The sequence below is a fragment of the Gavialis gangeticus genome, unplaced genomic scaffold, assembly GCF_001723915.1.
Source record: "Gavialis gangeticus isolate Ggan-Ray unplaced genomic scaffold, GavGan_comp1, whole genome shotgun sequence".
Lineage (NCBI taxonomy): Eukaryota > Metazoa > Chordata > Crocodylia > Gavialidae > Gavialis > Gavialis gangeticus.
The window spans coordinates 77,840,854-77,864,420 of NW_017729024.1; the positions used below are offsets into that span (position 1 = coordinate 77,840,854).

The 23,567-nt window shown below is 42.1% G+C and overlaps 1 protein-coding gene across 5 annotated transcripts in view; it reads left to right on the forward strand.

Moving 5' to 3' along the window:
• The window catches only part of LOC109297493 (long-chain fatty acid transport protein 6-like), a 33,318-nt gene that overhangs the window by 233 nt on the left and 9,518 nt on the right, over positions 1–23,567 (forward strand). The window contains exons 2-7 of one of the 5 annotated variants that reach the window (XM_019517277.1): positions 3,659–4,140; positions 7,987–8,199; positions 10,689–10,847; positions 12,847–12,971; positions 17,103–17,297; positions 19,962–20,052. In XM_019517277.1, coding sequence (XP_019372822.1) covers positions 3,659–4,140; positions 7,987–8,199; positions 10,689–10,847; positions 12,847–12,971; positions 17,103–17,297; positions 19,962–20,052 — 1,265 coding nt within the window. The remainder of the gene's footprint in view (positions 1–3,658; positions 4,141–7,986; positions 8,200–10,688; positions 10,848–12,846; positions 12,972–17,102; positions 17,298–19,961; positions 20,053–23,567) is intronic. The other 4 variants (XM_019517278.1, XM_019517279.1, XM_019517281.1 and 1 more) reach the window with 4 other exon arrangements.

Genomic DNA, 23,567 nt, shown 5'->3' on the forward strand with positions numbered 1-23,567 from the left:
ATCTACTATTTACAATGTATTGGCTGTGTCATTTGTAAGAGCAAGTAAATTTGGAGGCATTTTGACTCATTGCACAGGCATTTTTACTGTTACTGTAATCTACCAAAACAAACAGCTTAATGCTTGATATATGCATTTCTTTTTTTTGATTCAACTTACAAAATTTTCTAATTTGTTTCTACAGGAAATGATTTTTTTTACCTCAATTGAGAATTTTAGCTTTCATTTAAAAATAATTAGTCCTCGTGTTTGCAGAGAAAACATGAAAACAAGAACTTAAAGCTAAAAATACTGTCTTCAGGCACTGTGTTCATAACAAATAATTTGACGATCTGTGGCAACCAAGTTAACAATGATTTATTGGAAATATGTTTTCATTAGCATATCCTGAATTTGGGAAAAAAACCCCAACCAAAAACACTTTTGGAGTGACATTCTATATATAGAGTGCGTAGCTGATTCTGGTTGTTAAACTGGGAATAATTTCTGCCTTGTAATTATGATTTTTCCATTCCCCAAGTTAAGACATTGGTGACACGTTGGGGGTGCATGATCTACGATTGGCTGCCACCGCTGCTGCCAACGGTGCCTATGGGCGGGTGCCACTTGCTACCCTCCCCCAGCCACCAACGCCGCCAGCGGCTTCTGCAAGCAGTTGCTGATCACTGCTGACTGCCACTGATGCTGCCGGCAGCATCTGTGGATGGTCACTGACCGCTGGTTGGTGCTTGCCACCCCCTCTCCCCGCTGCTGATACTGCCACAGCTGTCTGCAGGAGCTCCCTGCTCGCTCCTGCCATGCCCCTGCTGCCAGAACCACCACCTGTGGATGGTCGCCATGCCCCCCCAGCCTCCGGGGACATGCGTCATTCATGAGTTTAGGTAACTGGGAGCATCACCAGTGTTTCACACTTCACACGTTTCCAGCAATGACGCTCAGTTTGAAATTTAATACCTTATGTTACCATAAACTATACCACAAATATACAGAACTCCCACAGAACAAATAGTATACACAGCACCTATTCAGACCAATATAAAACTATTGGTCATCTCTAATAATGTTATAAACCTGTGTGATCAAAATCTTGAAGTTCTAAGAAGACAGGTTAAAAAGTATGGAATACTACCAATACTTTTCTATATATTTTGTCTTAGGTTTTTTCTGATCAGTCAAATTTAGACAAAGGAAATCTAAGAAATATCATGCTGGCCATAAACTAATAGAAGAAAAAAGGAATGATTAGATCAATCTGTTTTGTTTGCCAAAATGTCCTTTCCAAAGCTCTACAGAAAATGTTCCATGATACACTGAGGCACAGTATTATATTAGCCTGTTTCTGGTTATGCAGGGAAGCAAATCTAAACAGCTAGAGAAGCAAAATGCCAATAAAATGGATTCACATGAATTTGAATAGGCAAACTAAATAGAGGATTTGGAGAGGACCAACACAGACCCTTATCTATGAGCCTCCCTCCTTTAAAACCTACATTTTAAAATATTACTGATTTTCTAACTTTAAAATAGCAGCAACTTAAAGTCAGATTTTTCAGGAAGAATCAGATACTGGCTTTGCACACTTTGGATACTGTGCAGATCATATACAACTTGAGGAAAGATAACTTTTGCCCAAAATATTGTCCAAGACCTCCTCCAACTTCACAGTTGGTCTAATAAAATATATTGCTCCAAAAAAATCCTTGCCTTCTGCATATTTCATGGACTATCATGGCTACAATTTCAGTCCACACCACCATATACATCTTGGATATTATCTCTGAGTTATTCACAATTATGCCTTTTTTCCCCAAGAAATTGTTCATCAGAGTACATGAATACTTAAATATGTTCCTTCCAATGTGCATAATCTCTTGAAACTCTCTAGATTTAATATAACATGCTGTGTTAACCAGTTTCCTTATTTGAAAGAGTGTGGGTAAGGTACTTTTACAACTTAGTCACTTAATTTCTTGGACATACCGAAGGCCTCACCTCAATGGATCCAGAGGGTCAGAAGTGGAAGAAATAGGGTGGGTCAGGAAAGTGAAGCCAAAGGTAGGCACATGTATCAGTCCAATGCTAGACTCCAACACTAGTGCTAGATTCCAGCCTTCTGGGTGCTGTGGAATTCTCCATTGTCTTATGATGAGGAACAGACAGAGAGAATCCTCTTGATGTTGGATTCTCTGAAGAAGCTAGACAGGTCAAAAAAACTCTGGAACTATTACTTCACATGAGTAGACCCATATCTCCAGATGATTTTGCATTTTACAGTCAGGCTTTTGTTCTTTCCACACATGGCAAGGAAAATCTTGTCCCTACTTCTTTCTCCAGAGGAAAATTTGGAAAAAATTCTGAGGGAAATCACACAAAAAGTATTTCTTTGTCCATATCGTCTTTCCTAAAGTAGACATAATAAATACTTTTGTGTTCTCGATAAAAGTTCCCATTTATTTATCCTTTCAATCTCCCTGCCTCCCCTTCTTTTTTTCGCTTTTGAGTGTGGAAAGGCAAGATAAAGGATGCATACCTTTCTCCAGCACTCACTGCTGGGTTCCTTGCCTATCTATTCTGTATTAGCCATTACCTTTCTCTGTTTAAATCTTACTCTGTTCAGCATTTCTCTGCCCCATATATTGTATTTATTTTAAAAAGAATGAAAAATAAGGGACAGGTCTTCTCACAGGAGGGGTTGTTAATATCCTTTCTGTACACCTGGCCTTGAGGTATGCTCACTCCATGAGCATATTGCAGTGGATCTGTTACTTACCCATCCTTAAATTATCATCTTGCCAAAAGGCAATTGGCTCATAGGCCTTGTTTTACGTTATCATACTTTTCATAAATTATTTTCTCATGTCAGTTATGTCCACGTTTCCTCCTAGTTTATAAATGCTGCCATTTTTATTAACCATAATGTGGATTTTAGAATTGGGTGTGCCACAAATTCTTGTAGAGCTATACAAGTGGCAGAGGAACCCCAATAATAATTCTAACCTATACCGGAGTAGTATGAAGGTCTCAATAGTACTCAATACTCATTACCAAAATATTTGCCCATTGGAGTTTCATTAGATGTGCAGGGGTGGCACACTTAGTAAAAACAGCAACAGTTGAAAATTTAGGAGACAGTATGGTACTGTGGAGCCATAAAAGTGACTCAAGGGTAAAAAAAAGCAAGTCTAGTTCCATTTCTAGGACTAATTTTGAGCCACTTCCAACTTTTTAAAAAGCAAGCTAATTTTGGCATGATATTTGACATGACTAATCTCAGAGGAGAAAATTGATGTTTGGGAAAACTGAGGTTAACCAGGAAAGCCATTTACAAATTAAAGGGCTTAGAGGAGTGCTTTTTTTCATTTTCGGTTGATTGGTGTTTATTGAAATCCACCCATAACTTGAGAATATCTTGGGGCATACATCAAACTTATTTTATAAGCTTGTGAAAGCTAGAACATTTTCATTTTTGCAGACTTTATGTTTTTCTACATGCATTATCTGTTCTGTGTGGTGTTTGCAAATTCCTTCTTCTTTAATGGGGAGTTTCCAAGGTGTGAAAGCATTTTCTGCAGACATTGTAAGACCCATAAACCCTTGATGACTATATTAATGTTATGCTTTGTATCAGTAATGAATTTATGTGTGTTGTTTTTACTAGCACCGTGTTATGCATGTGGCTTTCAGCGCTTGCTGCAGGAGCAGTAATGTTGTATGTTTCTTTGAAGTTCCTGTCTCCATATTTTTGGGAAGACCTGAATTACTTCATGAGGCAGATCAGATTTAAAATGAGGATAACAAGGAGGGCAAGTAAGGGAATCTGCTCACTGACTGATCTTTTTATGCTACAAGTACAAAAGACTCCAAATAAGCCATTCATCATCTATGAAGGGAATGTCCACACTTACCAGGATGTGGACAGAAGAAGTAACAAGGTAGCTCAGGTCTTCCTGCGCCAGGAGGCTCTGAAAAAGGGAGACACCATAGCCCTCCTGATGAGCAACGAGCCTGACTTCATCCATGTGTGGTTTGGACTGGCTAAACTGGGCTTTGTGGTAACTTTCCTCAACTTCAACCTCCACTCCAGGTCCCTCCTGCACTGTGTTAACAACTCTGCTGCAAGAGCATTAGTGATAGGAGCAGGTAAATCCTGTGTTATTGGTCAGTTATTCTAAATTTTCATTCTCTTACTTTTTATGCTAAGTAAAGTGGAAAGAGCCAGAGTTGTGGGTTGATCATGTAAACTCATCACAAGGAGGATTACAGTAGAATTTATTAATGTGCATAAATTTGCATATATTAGATTAGACTGTCACCAGAGTCAAGATTTGCCAAGCTTGCAGTCACTCCTGAAGCTATACCAGTAGACAGTCAAAGACTCCCTCTCCTGTAACTAATTGAAACTATTTCTTCCATGGTTTCAAGCAGGGATAAACTTAAGTAGTACAAATAGTGGCTTTGCCTGTTTACGTTGGGTGTTTTTACATGTGCTCTGGTGGGGGAACGGGGAGGATGGATGTTTTAATTAGAGCTGCTGAAAACTAATTTAAGTGCCCACAGGGTCTTGTGTATCAATGTCCCTGAGCTTGAAAATGATGTTGGGGGCACTTTAACTAAAGCTCATTAAATTAACTTTAGTTAAAGTGCCCCTGATGCCATTTTGAAGCATAGAGGTGCTGATACATGAGATGTTCAGGCTGGCTGGAGCATGATAATTAGCATGCTCCAGCAGACTTGATTAATTGAGTCTGCTCTGACATGCTGTAATTACAGCGCATTGGAGCAGGCTCCCGGCACATCTACAGATGCCCATTAAGTCTGTGCTGATACAGCTATGCTAAATGCTTATTACTGCAATTTGAGGCCCTCAGTTCATTGGGAGGGAGTTGCCATGCCCTCATTCTACTAGCATGTGAACCCCCACAGGATACAGAAGCTCTTATCTCCCATATTAGTACTAGTCTATGTCTTAATCCTACCAATAGGTTTTATTGCCTCCCACAGACCATCTCCACAAAGTTAATCTGCTTCCATTATGAAAACCTAAACTGATCTGTAACAGGCTCGACATCTGAGAGTCAGAGGTCTAGATCTAGCCAGGCCTGTAGAGCTTTTAAATCCAGAGTCAGGCATTCTACTTAAAGGCTGGGAGAGCAATAGCAGAGTGTGGCAGGAGAGAGAGAGAGAGGTTCCTGCATTAGATGCCAAAGTAGGGAGACTGAAGGAAACAAAGTCTCTGGGAATGGTGGTCTGGGGTGGGTAGAGGGACTATCTTGGTTTATGTTTCTTAAGTTTTATGTTGAATAAAATGGCACATTGAGGGGTGCTCTACAAGGCAAAATGATGTTAACTCAGGGCACATGCAGATGTTGCTGGGACTGGATCTACAGTCACATGGCTTACTTTAAACTGAGCGATCACAGATCAGATCCTTGCTTGTTTGTTGTGTCCCCTGCATGTTCACCAGTGCTGGGAGCTGCTCTAGGAATGCTGTCTAAGACAAGGTGTGGGGAGAGGAGAGGTAGGCAGTATCAGGGGAGAGGGTAGCAGGTCTGCAGAGGGGGTTGGCAGGCCTGGGAGTGGTTGGTGGGCTGGCAGGTCCAGAGGTGAGGGTTTTGGAGGGCTAAAAAAACCCTGTCAGGATTGGGGCAGGAGGTAAGAAAAGCACAGCCCTGGGGCTCGGTTGAGCAGCTGGACTTTCCCAGCCCCAGGGCTGTGCTCCTGGGTTTAGCCATGGGTTGCCTGGATTTACATAGATTGGCCATGAGTTAGCTGGATATACATACTGCACCTCCTCAGATGAACTAAATTATACTGGGCTGGCCATTTTCGCCCAGTCTAGACTCTCCAAATGTATGTACAGTCTGGCACTTAGATTGACCTAACCCAAGGTAGGCCAATGTGAGTATAATTTCAGCGTGTACTCTGAATGAACTATTTTGGATACCAGAAGCAGCATCGCAATATCAGTGGCAGTGTTTCTCCAAGTATCCTGGTTGAGAAGCAAAGTATATTATCTTAAGGAGAGAGCTAGACTACTAATACCGCAGCAAGCATGGGTATCTGTGTGCCTCAGCATTATGTATAGACAGTCCCTGAAAGAGATTTCTAGGGAAAGAGTAACTTGGTAGAAAAAGATACCCTTCAACATATAGGTGAAATCAACAGAAATGGCAGCCCTGATGCTAATAGGTCATTTAGTTCTGATCTTACCATTGTTAGAAAAATCTGGAAAAATTCGAGGAAGTAATAAGAAGAACAGCAAGAATTGGTAGGACTAACCTTCAGAAGGATATGAATGAAATATATATAGCTTGGGAAAACAATGCTAAAGTGAGCACAATAGCTTGATATAATTGTGAAGGGTATAAACACCAAGAAATAAGTTTAATTGGCATGGTAACAGGGTACAAAATCAGGAATTAAGAGATAAAATTAAGACAATGTAGACAGATTATCACTGGAAAAAGCATTATAAAATGTCGAAAAGAACAACCTTGTATCATCAGAGCAGTAGAATGGGTGATCTACTAAAGGTATGTCTACACGGCTCACCGATAGCACCAGGCAGGACCTATTGTGAAATGGTGCACCCAGCCCATGAGTGCTAGCTCCCAAACTGGAAGCAAAGTAGCCATCAAGTAAAGCTACCATCTGAGTGTAGTGCTGCGCTTGCACCAATAAGATCTGTTGAAAGGTGGAGAGAGAGTTTATTGATGCATGCAGCACTGTCCTAAATAAGTTACCCTAATGCTGGTTCAGGAGGCAGCACACACGGAGTAGGCCAGCCTGTCTTAGTATTGTTGTGCCTGGCTTTTTAATTGAACAGTAAAGACATATTCTAAAGTCTTTTAATGTTTTATTTCCATCAGTAGCAGTTTGAATTTGAATAGGTCCTAAGCTGTAACTCTGGCCTTGACACTGACTTGCTATTTGTTTAACATTTTCATACCTGTTTCTTTATCTGCAAAATAAGGAAAACTGCATTACTATGTTTCACATACATTTTGTGGGAATTAAATAAGTTGTCTGCAGTGTGTTCTGCACTTAAAAATTCATGTTTAAACCCACATCCTATTAGCATATTTGGGGGCATTCAGCGATGCACCTGTCCCTTTCATAGTAAAAATTTTACCCGAGGGACCCTGGGGAAAGAAACCTCTGTGCTAATCCTTTCAAAGACTTCATTAGATGGTCATCTAAGTGGGGTTTACCCTATCAGAGTCACCCTGAGAGAGGTGAACTGTGTGCAAATTTAGCAGTGCATTTCTAGCAGTTTATGAACATGAGCCTGCAACATGATGCTACAGCTAGTAGAGTGACCAAAAGGTTGGCTTGCATCCATAGATGCTTCTCAAGCAAATCCAGGGACGTCATTCTCCCCTTGTACTCGGCCTTGGTGAGGCCGCAGCTGGAGTACTGCGTCCAGTTTTGGGCTCCACAATTCAAAAAGGATGTGGAAAAGCTTGACAGAGTCCAGAGAAGAGCCATGCACATGATCAGAGGTCAGGAAAACAGACCTTACGATGACAGGCTGAGAGCCATGGGGCTCTTTAGCCTGGAAAAGCGCAGGCTCAGGGGTGATCTAATGGCCACCTACAAGTTTATCAGGGGTGACCACAAGAATCTAGGGGAGCGTTTGTTCACCAGAGCACCCCAAGGGATGACAAGGTCGAACGGTTATAAACTACCTCAAGACCATTTCAGGCTGGACATAAGGAAGAATTTCTTTACTGTCCGAGCCCCCAAGGTCTGGAATAGCCTGCCATCGGAGGTGGTTCAAGCACCTGCATTGAACACCTTCAAGAGCAAATTGGATGCTTATCTTGCTGGGATCCTATGACCCCAGCTGACTTCCTGCCCTGTGGATGGGGGGCTGGACTCAATGATCTTCTGAGGTCCTTTCCAGCACTAATGTCTATGAAATCTATGAAATAAACTTCAATTATAGATACTGAAATATCTATTCTATTCTTTCTTTAACTGCAGACTGTTTGGGCTGCCTGGAGGAAGATTTTATTTTTCAGCTCCTGAAAAACAACATTGGGATCTGGCTGATGAGCAAGAGTTCTTCTTTCCAACATGTTGACACTTTACTAGACAAACTAGATAACGTTTCTGATAATCCTGTTCCACCTCACCTTACAGATCAAACTAGAATGACCAACACAGCTCTGTATATTTTCACATCAGGGAGTACAGGTGAAGTTATACTATTAATTATAATATATATATTTTATATGTAGTTGTAGTATTAATTATAATATATATGTGAAATTATAATAATATAAAAATGAAATCCATGTTCAAATGGTCCCACAGCTAAACATATAGATGCTGCATGAGCATTTGTTACTTATGAACATGCCTTTTTTTTTTCATTGGCATAAATTGCCATAATTCTACTGAAGTCAGTGCCATTTTGTACATATACCATGCCACAATTTAGCTTCTTAAGTTACCAAGCTAAGAACAGAGTGAGAGGGAATGTGTAGAGTCCTATTTGAGTGTATGTGCCCCAGTGGCACTTATCTAGATGCGTAACTGCTGGTTTTGGCACTTACACACAGATGCACTTCCACATGATGTGGGGATGCACAAGCATCCACGCAGCTACTAAGCATGCACAGTTTGCTGCGCTCTGGCCACACATCTCTGTAAATGCATACCTAAGCAAGATAACTTCTGAAATTGTAGCCAAATGAAACAAAGACTAGTCAGTGTTAGACATAAGGAGGAAGAGACAAATCCTTTCATATTTTAGCCCAATATCTAAGAGAACAGAGAACTTGCCTAGGAAGTGGGAGACCTAGGTTCTATACTCCCCAATACCTCAAAGGGAATTTGAACCTACCTCTCTCCTACTTCCCAAGCTCTACCCACCTGATCACAGGTTAGGAATTAGGCAGGTCCCTTTCTAGCCCTCCTCTTGAAGCTGGCCCCTTGGGCAGGCAAGAGAGGAAGATGCATGGAAGTAGGAGAAAGAAAACATGCTAGAGGGTGTATGGCTCGGTGAGATTACTCTGAAAGAGATGGCCCTGGATTCTAGCCTGGATCTTGCTCCCAGTGGGGCAGACAATTTACTATTGTACTCTACATTTTAGCTAATGGATATTAAATGCAAGGTGCAGTGGCTCAGCTTCAAGAAGCATGTCAAATGAAACAAGATTCTGCTCAAAGTCTTTGAAAGATACTAGGATTCCACAGTTATGTACAAAGTATAGTCACAAAGGCAGATCCACATGAAAAATGATGTAGTCTCTCTGGGTGCATCTACACATGTGTTTTACTGCAGAGTTGACTAATTAGCTCTGTCATAAAGTGTCACTGTCTACACATGCACTGGTATTAGAATGCAGTAATTTAATTAACTTCACTGTAGGATAGTAATTACATGCATGGAAATGCACATGTAGATGGTGACAGGGGCTGGCTGGGGCATGAGGGTGCTAAAGTGTGGGCGCTGCGGGCCACATGGCCCTGCACGTTACCACTCTTGTGCCCCACCCAGCCCCTTCACCACTTGATGCTGCCACTGGAGCCTAGGCCTGGCCCCCTGAGTCTGATGCCAGCCCAGGTCTACTCTGCCCTCGCTCAAACTGCTGTTGTTTCCAATGCACATACAGATGCTATACCCAGAAGCATCTGACTCCAGCTGAAAGGGCTCCAGAGTTTATTGAGTCAGCTTAATTGCATGTGTAGATGTGCTCCTTCTGAGTAGTAGATAGAGGGGTAAATTGTTTCCCCTGTAGTTAGCTGGAAATATGAAAATGGATGTTAGGGAACTCTGCAAAGGAAAGGGGAAGAGGAATCCATTCTTCTCAAGTCAAGCTAAGCAAGTTGCTGAGGATACTCCACCCTAGTATATATGGATGCACATGGACTGCATGACTAGGGACAGAAATCACACATAAACCAGTGTAAGTGATCAGAAACCGGTTCAGAACTGTATCACAACAGAAGTTCAGTGCACATAAACTCCTTTCAAAATGGCAGAAACCAGTTTAAGATAAACCTGGATGTAGCATCAGACTTAACTGATTTAGGTTAAATTGGTTTATTGAACTTCTGCCCCAGATCCCTTCCAGATTCAAGTTAACTCACAGTCCTCCAACAACGCAGGATGATTTGTACTTCTCCTGCAACGCCACCCTTGCAGGGTGGGCAGGCTAGCCTTGGCCCAAGCTGTCTGCTCTAGCAGAGCAGGGTGGTATGCTCTAGTGCCCCCTGGCTTTTGGCCTGGGCCACTGCAGGCATGTGGCTGCATTTTTGGAATCAAGAGTGAATGTTTGTTCACTTGCTTATTGGTTCAATCTACACAGTTTAAACTAATCTGCAACGATTGAATTGATTCAGCCTCGGGCTTTTTGACTGTCTGTACTTAGCCCATGTGGTACAGGTGATGCACAAATCCTTAAAAGCCCCTTAAAATTTCCTTCTCTGTGGTGAGGAAGGCTCCATACACAGATGGGAAGAGAGAATGGAAGAACCTTGAAGATCAGAGACAGAGCTGAGAGACCAAGAAGTGACGTTAACAAGTCCAACTGCTGAAAAAAAAGAAAATAAAGCTGACGCTGTCATAGAAGACAGATTATTTTCACCACAGATACTATGAATAATTCCACAGTCCATGTACTGAAATCATCAGAAAAAACAAGTAACTTATATTTTTCCTGTCTTCCCTATGTCAGGTTTTCCAAAAGCTGCTGTCATCAGTCATCTTAAAGCACTAACTAGCTGTCTATTACTTGCTCGGTGCGGTGCAGCTTCTCAAGACATTATGTATATCACTCTTCCCTTGTACCACATAAGTGCTTCGATCATTGGTATTGGTGGATGCATTGAATTAGGTAACATTTATCTTTCAAGGCATTACATTAATACAGTTAGTGATGAACTCAGACTGGTTTTTTTTTTGTAAATCATTAAGGAAGGATTGGAGGGGAAAGAGAGGATAGCCTGAACTACAGTTACTCTGCATTTATAACTATGTCAGTCTTTGAAGTAAGTCAAAGTTCAAATCAAGAAGTTCTTCAGATAGATAAGTACTCATTCAATTTAATTAGTATGAAACATACTGCGGACAGGATTAAGTCCCAGATTATACTTATGCAATTCTACAGACATCATAATAATATGCACAGAAGGACCTAGATAAAAAAACAAAAATCAGAAATGGAAGAAACAAAGCATGAATAAGTCATGCAAAGCTGAAACTACTACATCGTTTTGAAGTCTGCTGAATATCTTCTGTATTTCCTTTTTAATAATGCATTTTCAAAAGTGTAATGTAGTTGGTACATGGTAAAGTGCACATGTAGTTGTTAATTCTGCACACAATTAGCATGTCCAGTTATGGCAGTTGCAAGCACTACTTCTGTGTTTGCCAGCTAAAATAGCCACAGATCCAGATCCACGAATTCCAGTAATCTGATACTATGGTAATGACACTATTCTTTGGTTTCTTTTTAAACCTTTAAATATATTTAATTATAAATTTAATAGTATGCATATAGAAACCAGATTAGCCCTTTATCTTTAGTGCATTTTTTCCTGCCTTTTTTGTTTGGATATTAAACTGGACATCAGCCAGTCTTTTAACAATGCTGTCTTCCTCCAGCTTTAAGCAATAAACATTTTATGCTTCCTCCAGTTTTAAACAATAAACATCTCCTAATATACTGTTTTGCATAGCTGCCATTAACATAGTTATATAATACCACCCCTTTCAGGAAATATTAAATTGATTAAGACTTCTAAAATGTAGTTTTTATTACTTTGTCATTGCTATCACCACCTGTAGTATGCAGCCAATATATGAGGCTGTATATGAGGCTATGTGTACCTATAATTTTTAAAGCTTGGGGGAGGCTCCACATACTGAATGGCCCAATGTTTCAAGGGATCGAGAATGGGTAGCATTAATAAAACTGCAGACATAAGCTTAGTAGTCATGTTGTACCCTACAGCAAAAGGCTGAAGCAGGTATACAGGGCATATAAAACATATGAGGCTGCTTGACTATCAGTGCCATCATGCATGTATGTATGCATTATGGGGTAACTCAGAAGCTATTCTGAAAATCAGGTCAACACTCCAGTCAAACTGCACCCAAAGGAAAGACAGATATGGCTATGTATCCCCTGTAATTTCCGTGATGACTCCCAGGGCTACTGGTATCCGTAAATTAGAAAGCAGGACTGCTAAAACATGGCCTCTTCATAAGGGGGCCGGAGGTTGCTAAATGGTAATTGCTAGCTTTGCTTTGACTTAAAGGCAACTTAATAGCACAGCATTTAAGTTAGGGCAGAATTTGGAATGTGCTTTTTTCTACAGAAAGGAGCATAGCTTTATAAGGAAAAAAAGCGTGAAGAATACCTGTGGTAAGGTCTCATAAGATTTTCCTTTGGAAACAGAAAGGAAAATATTTAGGTTGGGATTTTCTAAAATGCTAAAAATATCACCAAAGGCTTGATTCTTTTGTTAGTTTACACCACTTTAATCTGTCATAAATCAATTGAAATTAATGAAGTTACACTGTGTAAAGCTGATAGGACAATAAAATCGGGTCCATTCAGTACTATTTATTATTAGGCAAAGTAACAATAATTATTTCTACCCATATTGCAGCTATGCAATGACCTCCAAAAGAGGAATGGCTAGCCCTCATTGTGCTAGACCCATGTAACAAAAAGACCCTTCCCAATTTATTTAGAATTAGTGATATTGAGCATCAGTTAGATTATTGAAGAAATGTTTAATTGGTAGTATTCAACACTGGCAGATGATAAAACAGGTCCTAATGGTAATTTTCAATTTATTCAATTCTCTCACTGCTTCCTCAACTAGGAGCAACTTGTGTTCTGAAGAAGAAATTTTCTGCCAGCCAGTTTTGGAGTGACTGTACAAAATACAATGTAACACTGTTCCTATACATAGGGGAAATTTGTCGTTACCTTTGTCACCAGCCCAAAGTAAGTTTTGGTTTATAACTGCATTTTTTTAAATAATGTTATTCTTTTCTATATGTAGTACAGATCACACATTTATTTTCTCATTTTCTTGGCCCTGTGTTCATTTTTTACCGTATGCACACATCGGCTTGGCTCTGCTTTCAGTTTTTCCATTGTACCATACCACCTGAACTCAGTGGGGTTATGCTGCTGTGAAACTGGTGAGAGTGACTGGAGAATCATGTCAGACTCTAACTTTAGCCCTTCTAAAGGACACCAGGCTGTTAAACTTTTACTCTGAATCATAATGTAAACAATAGACAGCTGGAAGGTTGGACAGTAGGCAAAAAGGACTATGAGAAGTATCAACAGGATTTGACTAAAAACCCCAAGAATGCAAGATGAAATGATTAACCTCATGCAATTCAGATGTTCCAGGCTCATAACTAATTAAGTGGATTTTCTTCTATACAGTAGTGAAATGCCGATAATTAATCTCCTTGTGGTTTTGAAATTGCTGAATTGGTTTCTATGATTTTTTTAAAAATATTTGGGGAGGAGGAAAGACCAACAAGTATCATCAATGGCAAAATGGCCCCTTTTCCTTTCTATATATTTTAAAAAAAATCCAAAATGCCAAAAAACCCCATAAACCAATCTTTATAAAGGCAAGATTCTGGCTATGCTATGCTAAATTTTTAGGCTAGATATCAGGAGGCGCTACTTCATGGTCAGGGTGGCTAGGATCTGGAACCAACTTCCAAGAGAAGTGGTGCTGGCTCCTACCCTGGGGGTTTTTAAGAGGAGGCTAGATATACACCTTGCTGGGGTTGTTTGACCCTAGTACTCTTTCCTGCCATGGCAGGGGGTCGGACTTGATAATCTGCTCAGGTCCCTTCCAACCCTAGAAACTATGAAACTATAAGTCTTTTACTATGCTTCAGGCAATTGTGCTGAAGAAGAAGTGCTGAAAAATAAAGCAATACATGACTATCAGGCTCAAATTGAGTCTGACTGCACAGTTCAGAGGATTAGGAACAAAGGAGCAATTAAGGTCAGCACATCAGCTGACTAGTACAAAGCCTGATTACGTGGTCCAAAAAGTAGGAGAGGAGTCAAGGTGAAATGGGAGCAGTGACCAAGCCAAAATAGCTGCTGGCCCAAATTCAAACCAAAACAGATGACTCCCCAAAGTCCAACAGTCCAAGGATAAAGGAAAATAAGAGAATAATCAGCTAGGCTAGACTAGTGGAGCAGAAGGGTTTTATAGAGGAAAGAATAAGGAGAAAGTGTTTTAATCTGGCCCAACAATAAAAAAGGTGTACTAGAGAAAATTCTGAAAGGTGTCTGGAAGTTGGTGATTTGGAAGGAAAAGCAGAAAGATTGTGACTTAGCAAGCAAAAAATTGAAGTGTGCCAGGAAAGAGTGGATGAGTCCAGTAACATGCTTGAAGGTAATGATTATATTAGCAGTGCAAGCTTCAGACAAACTCACATGCTATGCAGAGGTGGTAGCACTGCATGGTTGGAGGCTGTGGTTGCAGCTGCAGCGGTGGCTGCACAGGCTGGGTTGGAAACAGCCTGTACTTGCAGCTAAGTTCTGTTAAAGTGACCCCCACTACAAAACATTGCTGGCCTTTGGTTTCCATATAGAAACCAGGGAAGGGTAGTAAACCATACAGTCAGGGCCACAACTGGAAGCAGCACAAACCTCCTTAAAGCTTATATGACATCCATGCCTATATGATAAGTACTATACTTTTGAAGCAACAAGGTATAAAGGAATGAGACAAAAAAAAGACTTAAGTAACGTTATTGAGTAAGCCATCATTTTAAAATCAAGGTAGGCAGGAGTTCAAACACCAATTAATTCAGGGAAGCCCTAAGACTTGTATTATACAGAAGAAGCACAGTTTTTTTGTGATGTTTCTTGTTGGACAAAATGTATAGTTGGGAGAGATATTGGACAAGTTTTCAGATTCACCTCAAAAAGGGTGCTGTATGCCGAAAAGCTTGTCCAACATCTCTCCCAAGTGCACAATTGGTCCAATAACAGAAATCACAAGAAAACCCCTGCCTCTTGTACATTTTCTGGATCACCATAGCTATTACAACAGCATTCCAACCCAGGGGAGCAGACAAAATGATCACAGTGGCCCATTCTTGCCTTACAATCTATAATACCTCAAAAATCTACACTGACAATCAGTTTCTGTTGTTACTGAACTGGCCTTTTTTGCACAAATGTTTTAGTAGAGTGTCACCATTGTGGAGCATGTGACAGAGAGGGGACAGCACTAATTCTGCATGTGCAGTAACTCATGATAGTTTGACCACCAAGTGGTTCATAATTGTTTGAACACCTATACCTGTATGGGGCTAACAACCACAAGTGAAGAAGGGAAGAGAGGTGGCTGAGCACAGCACGGAAACATACATTCCTAACATTTGTTCTACATGAAGAGTAATATCTGCATCCCCACTACAGGGAATCCCACCAATAGCTCTGGGCAATTTTTTTAACATGAAAAATACAGTGTAGAAACATACAACTTTAGAATTTGCAAAATAGGGGTGAATTCACAATAGATTTGACTGATAATATATATATTTTAATTTAAGAAAGTCAAAACATTTTGTTTCAGTTTTTTCAAACCAAAATATTTCAACATTTATTCCGAAACTATGCTTTATTTAAAAGTTATATGTGTAAATTTAATTAAATTGGTAAAATACTTGAAAATAAAACAAGATGCTTTGGTCTGGATGGAAAAAATATTTTGCTTGGTCTAAAATGAATATTTTTTCATGTTTTTGTTTTGGCCACTGAATTGAAAAAAAAAGATTTAACATGTTCTACCCATGCTGCCCATGGCATAGATAATCAGAGTGACCTTATGTGGTCAGAATCAAGGTCCACAATGAGATGCTTCTCATTTAGGACTTTCCTAGATTGACCTACCTAGTGTTGGGGTATGTTTAACATCAAGTATGTCAGTAGTATAACAATAGTATTCTCACATATTCTGAATAAGTAATTCCTGCCCCACAAGGGCTCCTCTGGGTACCTTCCCTTTCCATCTTGCCTGCCACACTTTGTTGATACTTTTGTGGTGTTTAGGGAGGCTGCTCCAGGGTCCCAGACTGAGCCCCAGTTCACTTTAGCCAGCTAGTACTTCCCATAACCAGCTGGGTCATCTTGCCCCTTGGGCACAAAATTATGGCCCTTCTGACCCTATCAGTGCCTCAGGGTACCAGCTGCTTTTTGGGCTATATTTGTGGCCCTGTAGCCATGGCCATGCCTCACAGATGTTACTCAATATTCATTCAGAAGGAGCCACTGGGCCCCAATGCAGCTTTTGACCCTCAAACCCTGAACCTTCCCAGCCTTGGCCTTTTTATTCTGGCTGTGCCCCTCAGCCCAGGTACACTGCCCGAGACCTTGCCTTCTGGGCCCCAGCCCTGTCTCTCACTTGCATGCTCAAGGCCCCTGACCCTGTACTGTATTCTCACGCTCCAGACCAGCCCTTAGCCCTCTGAACCCCTGTCCTCTGGCCAGGCTGTTACTGAATGCCCCACCAGGAACCTCTCTGTGGCCTCCACCCCTCCCCCATAGCCACAATCTAGTCTTATGGTTATCAAGCTTAAGCATAATATAAACGCAATCAAGCTGCTTCACAAGCTAAAAGTCTCCCCTACTCTGGATCAATGTCACCCTGCAAGCCAGGCTTCCCTTTGAGCTCTCATATCCTGGGTGGTTTGGATTCCTGCCACTCTGTCTTCTGCCACCCTTCTCTCCCAGGAGCACCTCTACCTGCAGCATGCAGGGCCAAACTGCTTCCCTTGCTTACAGTCACTTGCTTCAGTCACTAGGTTTATATGCCCCAAAGCCCCACCCCTTCCCGTCATGTGAGTCACACACAGTGATTTCCACTTGGGCTTGATGGCCAGGCTGCCCTTCTCTGCTGCTGTAAAAAAATGTTTTTATAATGTTCTATCATAAATTTCTGTAAAATCAATACATTCCTTTGAAATATTTCAGTTTTGGCAAATCAGTATCTTCCAACGAGAAACTGTTCCATTAGAAAATATTTGACCATCTCTGGCTTGTTTGGACCAGTCAACTATTTAAGAATGTTTCTTCTGTCCACAGAATGAAGGTGAAAGAGACCACCGAGTGCGCATTGCTTTAGGAAATGGCCTAAGACCTGCAGTCTGGGAAGAATTTCTGATGAGATTTGGCCCTATTAGAATATTTGAATTCTATGGCTCCACAGAAGGAAACATTGGTTTTTTCAACTATGTCAATAAAATAGGTGCTGTGGGCCGTGCTAGCATCTTCTCGAAGGTAAAGAAAGATTCCCTCTGAACCTGAAATGCACAAATAGGGAGGAGATGAGGGAGTCAACACATGTCTGGGCACATTTACTATATGGCAATGTTTGATTGATTTAAACAAAAATAAATGACCTTCCCCCTTCCTCCTCACTAAAACACATTCTAAGATAAATTCCCATTCACAGCAGTACAATTCTACTAAAATCAGTAGGAATGCAATGGTGTAATGGAGAAAAAATGGCCAAAAATATACTATCCCACTGTATAAAAATTAGGGTTGCCAAACAATTAAAAAAATTGCTCATGTTTAGTTGTGTGATTAAAAAAAATAGCTGCAATTAACCACAATTTTAATTGCACAGCCAAAAACTCAAAATTATGTGCAGAAAAACTCAAAGTTATGCAAAATTATGCAGGTACTTTATATGGTTGCGGGGTGGGTGTGGGGTGTGTGTGTATGGGGGCAAATTGTGAAGGTGTGGGGTCTAGAGTGGGTTTCCCACATACCCTGGCAGGATGTGGGGTACTATGGGTCAGGAGTGAGGGGCAGAAGCAGGGCTGGGGGGGGCTGTGTCTTGACAGCGAGAGGCAGACAGACAGATACACACACGCGCACACACAGACACCGCCCAGCAGGTAAGTGTGTGTGGGAGGGTAGGGGCATGGGGGAGGGAAGGAGCATGGGGGAAAGATTGAGGCCCCTATGGTGACGGAGGGAGTGGGACTGGGGTGAATGGGGCCCCCAGGCCAGGGCAGGTCATGGGATGGAACCACAGGTTCCAGGGGTGCAGGGAGGGCTCCTGCCACTACATACACTCCGGGGGTGGCATGGGGGGCACATGTCCTCCGGATCTGTGTGGGGCGGAGGCGGGCTCTGTGTCACGTGACACCATGCTGTATATCCTGACACTGGGTGGGCAGGGGATGAGGCACGGGCTGCACATGGCTCCTGGGGCAAACACACTAGGGTGCAGAGACCCAGTCCACAGTGGCAGCCTGCCACACACAAACCTGGGGAGCATGTGCCCCCCATGCCTCCTCTGGAGTCTGTGCAGCAGTGGGAGCCCCCCCCCGCCCCTAGATGAGCCACCCGCAGCTCCATCCCATGACCTACACCAACTCGGGACCCCATTGACCCCAGCCTCACTCCCTCCCTCACTGTGGGGGCTTTGATCTGCCCCACCCATGCCCCTTTCCCTTCACAGACTTGCTTGCTAGGCACTGCTCCACATGCCACTGAGCTGCGTTCCTGGCCATGTGCAGGCTGCAGATTAATGTCTATGTCTGTGCGTGCCCCTCTACACCTGTTGCAGCCACCTGGACTCTATGCCTGGGCTGCCCTGCAGTCCTCTGCGTTGCCACCGTGGGGCATCCCGGAAGCGGCGGTGACAGCAGTGGAGTGGAGCCCATGTGCAGACTCCAAAACCATGTGTGCAATTAACACATTAAAAAAAAATGAAAGCAAGCAACAATTAAAGCATTAATCACACGTGTGAATCTTGATTAAGTGATGGCCCTAATAAAAATGTCTATGCATAGGAAGGTGTTTTTCAAATGATATAGATTTTTAGTTATTATCAACATAGCATTCAAGGAGAGGCAGAACAAATTCTGGTTGAAATAAGGAGACTTAGATCCTAAAAATAACTCTTACATAATGACTTATTGTTTGGTTTAGAGTAAATCCCCTGCATCTCATTCTCTGTTTCTCAGAAATAAGATAAACAAAAGACCCAAAAGGCTTTCAGAAACTCTTCAAAAGAAAGGGAAAAAAAGTAAATCCACAGTGTCTTAAATATAAATCTCCTATACCAGAATACTGGTTGCGATTTTCAATAAACTTCAGGAGATTTAGCCTAGGATGTCTTCCACTAATAATAATGCTTTGACAATTTCAGTCATTATTCTTAATGGCATTGGGTCGATGTGGACCACAAAAACTAAGATGCAATCAAAAAATTCAAAAACAGTGATAATAAAGAAGTAAATCAATTGACATAAAACAGAATAATGATATCCGGAATGACTCTGGCTTTAATCCGGGATACCAAAAATGCCTTCCCGTGACCATAATAATAAATAGGCAATGCCTTTGATCTCTCCGCAATCTTAACTTTGAAAGACAAATAATGAAGGTAGGAAAACCTAAATCAAGCAACTGTGCCCTAAACGTCTATTTCCATCTGAATCGAGTAACTTTTGAGATGCCTAGAAGTATAATTCAGAATTGTTCTAAGAACCTCTGGAGTTCTAGTAATGGATAATATATTACTGAAATGGACAGCAGTGTGTTTTCTTTTTGAAGCAGAATTAAGAGTATCTGACCACTCATCCCTAGTCCTCCTCTTAATATCATCTTAAATACTGCAATTCTGAGGATAGTCTCAAGCTCTGGATTTCTTTTTTCCTTTCCTCATCAAGAAAGGAGATGAATATCTCCTGCTTTTAATTTTAATGTTTGCCAACAAATGAATGGTTTCTTCATCATACGGGAGCAGTGAAGTTTTCCCTCATCATTCTAATGGAAGTACATTTTGGGAATGCTCCAAAGTCTACTGAAGTCAATAGGAGAGTTTGCATTTACTTAAACGGAGTTTGGTTCATGCCTTTTACTAGCATCCCTCATGTGGAGGTTTTCTTTTAATTGTCTGTGCGCTTTTTTTTTTTAATTTAGTTCCTCCATTCTTTTGAACTGCTTAAATATGATGTCTGGAAAGAGGAACCTGTGAAGGACAAACATGGGTGGTGTGTAAAAACACTCAAAGGTAAAGAAAAATACAAATTGCTTATGTCTCCAAATATATTCATAGCTGTAATGCATAATAAAAACAAAAACTAAACAGACAAAAAAACCAGGCCTAGATGCCATCTGATACTATTTGGCTAACAGCTGATTTATAGTGTTTCACACTTTGCAACAGCTCGGATACTTCCCATGGTGCTATGAACTGTGTTGGGATTTTCAATTTACTTCTCAGGTAGCAGGGATCATGTGTTGTAAGGGGTAGAGGGGAACTGTGTTATAAGGGGAATCATAACTTAAGACTGTAAGCTTTTTGGGGTGGGGACTGTCTTTTTGCTTCATATGTGGAGTGCCCAAAACAATGGGGCTCTGGTCTATAGCTTGGGATCCTAAGAGCTATGATACTGCTATGACAACAACTAATACTAGTATATTCTAGTTCAGGGGTTGGTAATGTTTTTGGGCAGAGTGACAAAAAATCCCAATACCTCAATTTGTATGTTATTGGCATGCCAGGGTGGATGGCGGGGGAGCTGCGAGGGACCTGATCCTTGTTGTGGCAATGCAGGCCTGGTCCTTTCCCTGCCATCCACCCTGAGGCATGTGTGCACCAGCTACTGGTGATGAGCTGGGCCGGGGATGAGCTGGACCCCAGTGCAGCTGCTTACAGCCTCCCCACTGCCCTCTGCAAGCAGCCCAGGCTCCATGGCTGGTAGCCAGGGGGCCAGTCCAGCTGTGATATGCCAAGCAAAATGGTTTTGCATGCCATGCTCTGGAATGCATGCTAGGGGTTGCTGATCCATTCTAGTCACTCAGAACTCTAGGTACTCCGAATTTTTGGATCCTCATCTGGTACAGACTTGTGAGAAAAAGCAGTCTTCTGTTTCTGCCTCAGCTTTTCCCATAGTTAAAATTGACACAGTAATGTTGCATAATATTATTCTGTGAGACTGGATTAATTAATGTTTGTAAAGTGATGTGAGGTCCTCAGATGAAAGGTACCAAAGTACAGAGTACCATTATGAAACTCAAGGGTGTTTAATCTGTCAATCATAGTTAACTATTAGAACAGATTTAACTCATGAACTATTTGTTGGCTGGCTCTAGCCATATGACTCTAGCACTTGATATTTACCAATAGCATGTTCAGAAGACACCCTTGTAATCTACATTTTTTATTTAGCATGAACTCAATACTTAAAGTAAAATCAGGGGGTCATGAAACGGCAATCTAAATCTAGCATGAAGGATCACACCATGTAAAACCCACTGCACTTTGTCCCATTTACTTCTTTTTTCCTGTTTTTTAAAGCATGCATCCTATTTGCGGTATTACCAGCTGTTTTCCTGAGCTGTAATCTGGTCCCTCCCTTTCTATTCCCCTGTATCTAGAGTTCAAAACCATAAAGAGGGATTTTTAATAACAGGGTCTGATATGCAACTATGAAGAAAAATGAGTGTTTGAAAAAGTCTTTGTGTGTCTGTTGTTGGAAATAAACAATATCTCTTGAAGTTGTAAATATCTTTTAACCTCAAAAACAGATTTAGATACAGGTCAATAACCCCCATGGATACAATATACTGAGAAAATATTTACTGTGCACTATCCTTCTATAGGATATAGCATGTGCCTTCTCCCCTTAAACAGGGCCAGTATGAAAAAGTTATGGGACCACATTATTACTCTTTCCTACCACAGAAAGGTTAATGGCAACAGTGCTAGCTGGTAACAGTCCTTTTATTCAAGGAAATGCAAGGATCAAGAGGCAAGTCACATCTAGGAAAGAATTCCCAAAGGCCACACAGAGATTCGCAATCTCTCCTCCCCTCCCTGTATCCCTTGTTCCAGGTTGAGAGTCACCTTCAGGGGTGTGAATACAAAAGGGAAGGATGTGAATACAAAAGCCTCAATAGTACGGCTTCTTTGGAATGCCAATGACAGGAGTTTCTGAGACCCAGATTTATGGTAGAGATGTGATATCCTGTATTCTATGTGAACCCCAAGGAGAGTTTTTAGGTCTGTGGACATGTTCTATGACACATTCAAGCACAGAGGGATTCGTTCAAACTGGGAAAAATTTCAGGAAAACAAACACTGCAATGATTTCTTTGGTGATCAGAGGATGATCAGGTCCAGACTTAAGCTCTTCTCGTTGGGTGCTTGTCCATGGCAGTGGTTTAGTCCTCAGGGTTTTATTCTATGCCCCCTACATTGAAACCCACCATTTCAATTTTTCCATCATGTTACGGCAAGGGGCCCAATCCTTTTTTTCTTTTTTTGTCAGAGCTGGAGCATGCCCACAGCTGGGGGATGAGCTACCAGCTGGCTGAGCAGCCCCTGGGCTCTGGAGGACCCTGGTCCTTCCCTAAATGTCTGCAGTGTCCCCCAGAGCCACCCAGGCAGGCTGCTAGATGGCTGGGTGCTGTCCAGCTTGGAGGCAGCACCCACCCCAATCCAACTGTTCCCCAAGCCCACGCAGGAGCTCCCAGAGGGCTTCCAGCAGGCAGGCTTGGGGAAGAGTTGGATTGGGGTGGGTGCTGCCTTCCAGCTACAAAAGAGGTTAGCAGATTCCACCAAAAAAAAAAGAAAGAAAAAAAAGGATTGGGCCCGTTGCCACTTCTGCCTTCAGCAGGCCCCTGCAGGATGGCTGGGGCTGCCTGGGAATGGGTTGGCTTGCCCCTGGGGCTGTGTGGGAAGGCAGCAGAAGGGTAGCTGGGTTTGCTGGCAGTGGGAGGAGGCAGGGATGGTGCACGGGGTGCTGGAAGCCTGGGCAGGCTGCTAGTTGACCGGGTACTGCCTCGGTGCCCAATGCAACACTTCCCTGAGATTGCCTGGGCATCCAGTGCCCCATGCACCATCCCCACCATCTTCTCTGCACACCAGTATGCCCAGCTTGCCCCTGGTCAAGACGGGGAGGTGGTAAGAGGGCAGCTGGGTGTGCTGGCAGCCAGAGAAGGCAGCGGAGACAGTGCACAGTTGGGCTTGGGGAAGCTTTGGATCGGGTGCCTCTGAGCTGCAGGAGTATCTGGCCAGGCTTCCTTGTGCACAATCGCTGCTGCCTTCTCCCGCTGCCAGCAAACCCAGCTCCCCTCCTGCCACCTTCCCGTGCAGCTCCAGGAGCAAGCCAGCTCATTCTCAGGTGGTCCCAGTGCTTCCTGTTGGCTGCATGGGCCCACTGAAGGCAAAAACAGTGTGGGCCCCAATACTTTTTTCTGCAGCTGGGGGGATAGTTGACAGCTGCATTGTTGTAATTTGCAACTTTGTAAACTAAATTAGATCATTTAAAACGCCCAAAACTCTTGCATGTGTACAGTATGCCATTAAGTCACACAAAATGATATTTTTGTCACGCATACATGGTAAAAGCGTCACGTGTATAAGTGCCCATTGTTCCAGATTTTTAGGAGGGAAGAAAGTAATGCTGTGCACCTTCTCTTCATCAGTTATTTTTCTTGTTCTGTAGATAATTATATGAACATTGTAGTATGGAGGTCTTGACATTTTTAAGGTACTTCAGTATAATGTTTTATGCTCTA